This window comes from Halyomorpha halys, unplaced genomic scaffold (assembly GCF_000696795.3).
Source record: "Halyomorpha halys isolate HHAL.00 unplaced genomic scaffold, Hhal_1.1 Scaffold111.1, whole genome shotgun sequence".
Taxonomy (NCBI): Eukaryota; Metazoa; Arthropoda; class Insecta; order Hemiptera; family Pentatomidae; genus Halyomorpha; species Halyomorpha halys.
In genome coordinates, this window is record NW_027109684.1 from 272,395 (window position 1) to 278,329 (window position 5,935).

The 5,935-nt window shown below is 31.6% G+C and overlaps 1 protein-coding gene across 1 annotated transcript in view; it reads left to right on the top strand.

Annotated features, from left to right (window-relative positions):
- The window catches only part of LOC136795872 (uncharacterized), a 5,811-nt gene extending 3,701 nt beyond the window's left edge, over positions 1-2,110 (top strand). Inside the window, exon 2 of the mRNA XM_067047827.1 lies at positions 1,520-2,110. Coding sequence (XP_066903928.1) covers positions 1,520-2,110 — 591 coding nt within the window. The remainder of the gene's footprint in view (positions 1-1,519) is intronic.
- The last annotated feature ends 3,825 nt before the right edge of the window (positions 2,111-5,935 follow it).

Here is a 5,935-nt window from a genome sequence, read left to right on the forward strand (position 1 = left end):
ATTTTTTTATTTTAGTATGTATGAGATCATTCATCAATATTACCTATTGCCCACAACTGTGTGGCAGATTGTAATATCTATCAATAAATAAATCTATCAATTTCAAAAAAAAATCTTTGTTCAAGAATTTTTATAAGAAATTTTGTAATTTAATTGCTAAGATATTTAATGTCTTCCTAAATGTTTATTCCGGCTATGATAAATAAAAAATAAATTGCTAATATTAATTTAACAAAATTTGAAAGAATGTATTTACACTGAATCAATAGCATTTTAAAATGTACAATCTTAAACAAGAGTTAATTGTTGTATCCAAAGGTTGGGGAAATTCATTTATTAATTAAAACACAGAGAGCACAAATGCTTTTGGCAGTTCTAAAACAACGCAAACTGAAAACAAACGTGTGGCAGCAGCACAAGCTTACGCATGCGTGAATTTGCTATTGTTTAGCAAACGTGTAGAGACGCCTTTAGTACCCTTCGAAACTCTATTGTGAAATAAATAATATCTACAATAAAAACTTGGCGAAAAAAAAAAATTGTCTATTATTATGGAAATTATATGTCCTGGAACATGGCAATTTATATAACCTAATCATAATAATAATTATTCTTATACTGGTCAATACAGACAATGTCTACATATACACAGGCAGTAGAACAACAAAAAATATTGTATATTCACAAGCATTATAAATTATTTATAATTTTTGAAGCATGGGCTTTCGTTTTCAGTTCTTTTACGTTCAATAAGAATGAGCCACAGCAAGGCGGCTAATAAACAATAATAATTTGACTGCCTCTTATACAAGGAAATAAGTGAGCTACAATATTTACGGAAAACCACGACTAGACATCGATCACTATCAAGTTCAAAAGGACAGTAGATATATCCTGAGGAGAACGGAAGCGGAATTGAACAACGAAATAACTGTTCTCACGCCCAATGTTACTTTCTAACTGTTACTTTCTTCGATAGTTGGCCAAGAACCATAGGCTTACTATATCAATACATCTCATAAAATATTATTAATTTTTTTTTAAATTAAAATATATATTTTTTCAATAATTCTGAAAATAAAATTAACTATATAAATAACTCAGATATTCCATAAAAAGTAATAGATATTTTGAACGTAGAGAGAAAATTTTAAGAAGAGTAAATCAAAATTCCGCTGGCAATTTATAAACTGTAGTTTATAAACTCACACAAACTCTCTTCTATTTCATCCTTCCAGGGACGGAAAAATTCAATTCACAAACTTTTCCAATCGGACTTGTTCAACGTTAGTATTCTCCCTCTGCTCAAAGAACGTTCTATTTTTTTCTCCTATTATCTCCCTTAAGAAACAACGGATTTATTGCCATTGTGGACTTTATGAACATGACCCTTTTAAAAATGTTGTATTATTATTATTGTTAGGTTAACTATAACTTAAGTTATTATTACTGAACTATTAGATTGCTAATTCTCAAATAACGAGCAATTTTCAGGTTCCAATTTTAAATTCTAATTAAGGGATTTGATTTGGAGGAGTGTAAGGCTAACCTGAACTCTCTCTCCTTGGCCAACAAGGGGCAGGTGGAATGGGTGCCTGGACATAAAGCCATCAAAGGAAATGAGCGAGCGGACTACCAAGCAAGGAAAGGATATGAGTATGTTCCTCTCACACCTGACCCCATATGTGGAATTAGTCTCAGCCATGCGAAGAGGCACATCAAAAAGATCGCTGAGAGCAAGACTGGGTTACTCTGGAGAAATACCAGAGGGATGGAACAATCAAAAATGTTCCTCAAAGGACCCTGCCCGAAAAGAAGCAACTGCCTTCTTAATATGGATAGGGGTATCTTAAGATGGGTGACAGGTCTATACACAGGACACTCTCAGCTAAATAAGCATCTCTATAAAATGAGACTGATAGAATCCCCTATCTGCAGGTTCTGCAGGAAGGAAGAAGAGACTGCTTACCACATCATTTGCAGATGTGATGTAGTGGCAAGAACACGATTCCTCATCTTTGGTAAGGATCGTATCTTGGATCCCAAACTTTGCGAGACAGTGGATCCTTACACAGTGTCCAGATTTGCAAAGGCAATTGGCCTGTTTTGAGTAGAGGAAGGACGGCGTACAATAGGCCCTCTGAGGCCGCGGTACTTCTTAGCCGGGAAAAAAAAAGGGATTTGATTTTGATTTTTTTTTCTACATCAATTTACTAAATCCACTTCTGGATTTTACATTAAAAAAAATAAAACAAGTATTATTAAATCCAATACTGCAGGAATTAAAGGAAAAAACTCAGATTTCAAAAACGTTTATTTAATCGCAAAAGCAGTAATAAACCATGACTATTACAATCTAAAATTGTGAAAAAAAATCAATGTTGTAATTAAAAAAAAGTAGTAATTAATATATATTATTACTAAGAAACACTGCAGCTAAGACAATGAATAAAAGTGACCATGCATAATGCAAGGTCCTTTTGCTTTTACTAAGGAACTGCTGATTATCTTAGCTGTGTGACTAGGCTGTCCCAAATGAGCCAGGAAGACCTTCAACAGGTGACAAAGAATACTACGGAAGCCATATTATAATCGGTAATCATGCGGAAGGCAGATGTACGCTTGAGCAGTTGACGAATATTGTTTACTCGAGGTACAATGCCCAAGAGAACGCAGGGAAACCCGTTGTGTTACGATCAAATGGGTTTGCGAACCATTAATATCCAATCGTCGTTTTCTCATTTCAGAAACACAACATGAATAGGAACCTTGGTACAATGGAACCTACCTCATTGGTTTAAGCAGAGGTGGGAACACAGGAGGCCGTGGCCAAAGAGACCATCATTTATTTTTTTCTTTTAAAAATAGCAATATATACATACACAAATTACTTTATTTAATATAATGTTATTGAATATTTTTATATGAAAGAACACTTATAAATATATTGTTATGAAAAGTAAAATAATTAATTTCTAGATAATATTCAATAAATATAATATAACCTGAAAGTTTCGATGCCGATAACACTAATGACTACCGTCCCAAATCAAATCCATAAGATCCATTTTGACGCTATTCTCCCATCCATTTCCCGGTCTACTACGGTTCTTTAGCCGTTCGATTAGTGTTTTAACACCTTACAAGCCCGTATTATTTGTCGTAATGGTATCACTCAATCAAATATAAACAATATTTTCTTATATAAAGGATAACACATAAAAGTATAATAACATCTATAAGCAATATTTGGTCAAATGTATAAAATCTGGCTTGGAATTAGTTAAACCAGTCTGCAGAAATTCAGTTAATTGGTCATCTAAAGAAAAAAATTATGACTGAAAAGTTTGACAAAATAATTTTTCAGCATAAGTGCTTCTTTTTAACACGATCTGACTGATGCTAGACATCGAAGATAAATATGAAGTATAATAATATCTAAAACAATCTTTGGTCAAATTTGACTTAAAATTAGATAAATCTGTCAAAATTCTGTTGATTTGGTCAACAGAAAGGCTTCATCTAAGAAGGTTATGATACAAAATTTTACAAAACAATTTTTTAACCTAAAAAAAACTCCTTCTCGACCGGATTTGACTATGTCTAGCAATGAATCAATCCTTAATCCTTAACGAAGGGTCTTATGCGCGCAAAAATGTTAAATGAGTCAAAGACAAAACGTTTTTTTCTTATGAAATTTCAGTTACAATCTGATTACTGGCTCTTAATTTGTGAACTATGTTTCCACTTTACGAACTTGATTGAATAATAAGGATTCAAGACAGTAAGCAGTTAAGTTATAATGTTTTTATTGAATATCCAGAGGAGTAAAGAATAATATAAATTCCCCTGATAAAAAATTTTCATTGCTGAATAAAAAATATTTAATTTAAAAAAATTGGAAATTCAACTAAAAAAAGCTTGAAAATAAACAAATAGTATAACCTTTTAATTACGTTAAATCTTTAACTTAATACAAAAGACAAAAATATTTTTTAATTGAAATGTTTATGTCTATTCATCAATTTTTTCAAGTTTGAGTGATGAAAAAATTATCAGTATTTCGTCTTATAAATCTAATTCGTAAATTTTATAAAATGTTTAGTAGAATTTTGTCTTATTTCTTCGTTAGATGTATACAATATGTTGTAAAATTAATTAAAATTAGTATAATTATATTATTTCAATTTCTTGAGACAAGGTAATTATTTATTAAATAAATCAAAACTTGTATCCTTTTTTGTCTCAACACTTATTTATTTCATCAGTCCAACGTTTCGGCCATTTTAGCCGTTAAAACCATAAATCTCTAATTTTTCTTAATTTAAAATTAGATATTTATGATTTTAAATTTTAAAAAATAGGTTTTTAACTTATAATTAATGAATGACCTGGGCAGAATAGCCTGCAAAAGAAATTCTAAATTTAATGTGAGGAAGAATTAATAATTGAAGATGTCCTTGAGGATAACTAAAATGGCCGAAACGTTGGACTGATGAAATAAATAAGTGTTGAGGCAAAAAAGGATACAAGTTTTGATTTATTTAATAAATTGAAAGTTAGTATGTTTTTACACATACACTTGTTGCTCAGCTAGTTACAGAACATTTGACTTTCTTTTTTGATAACCAGGAAAAAAATATTAGTTATTCTTTAAAGTTCTTTTATATTTATTTCTTATTTTCTCTAAAGATGATTTATTATCTATGAAGGTGTTTTAAGATTCGTTTACCATACAAATCTCCTACTTACCGTAGAGACCTTCGTCTAACCTCCAACTCCTGCCTGCCGTAAATCTAGTAGTTTAAAAATCGAGATAGAAATTGCTGAGTAATCTGATTGATTTTCCTATGGGGAAAGTTGTAGGGAGCATGAACGTGGCCTTCTTGACTAACTAACTAGTGGTGTGATTATGCACTTCTCTGCTGTAGGTGAAATGGAATGTTCTCGTCTTAATAAAGACAGGCATTGGCCAATCACAAAAGTCATGTTTATAATTCCCCTTTATAGAGAGCGGTTGGACCATTACTGTTTTAATAGAAAAGCAAATACTTTTTGTTTAAAAATTTTTATTTCACACATAAATCACTCATACTGTAATTGTTGATTTTTTTTTTTTTTATAATTTATAGATTGTCATTTACAACTGTATAAAAATATATGCAACAAGTAAATTTGCTGTTGGTGATGAAATAACTTGATATAAATATGTGGAAAACCTACCCATTGATAGAACTCCAATAACATTTCTAGAGGAGAAGATCTCAAGGCCATCTTCTTTCCAGACCCCTATGAGGATTATTAGGTAATGAAGGAGAAGCCAGGTTAGAAACAAGCTGGTTTGGGCTGTTGGGAAGTTTGTCATGGGGGATTGGTAACTGGTTCTGGCCATATCGGCAACATATGGTACATTGAGGTCCTAATGGATGACTTGATTTGCGACAAAGTAAGGAGCAATGAGGATTTTGGACTGTAAGGATTGGATTCAGGCGGAATTAGATGGTTTAGTGGAGCCCCAAAGCTCAACTCCATATGTCCAGTACGCCTTATAATAGTAATGTAGATCAGTCTTTTGTAATGGATTGTAAGTTTAGACCGTTTGTCTAGTAAATGTTGTAATAGTCAGAATCGCCGAGCAGTTTCCTGTCTTTTCAGTCTTGTATGAAGATTCCATGTCAGACGTCTGTCCAGATATAGTTCTAGTAACAAAGTTGTAGTAAGTAACAGATCTGTTCGACAGGACTAAGTGGGGCATCAATAAAGGATACTCTGGGGCAATTGAAAAAAATAAATAAATTGTGACTTAAATCAATTATTAACAATGAGCGACATTGGCTTTTCGATTTATTGCCTCTTCCAAAATTTGTTTATTTAAAGCATATTGGAAATATTATATATATATATATAAATGATTGACTATATTTTTCAAAATATG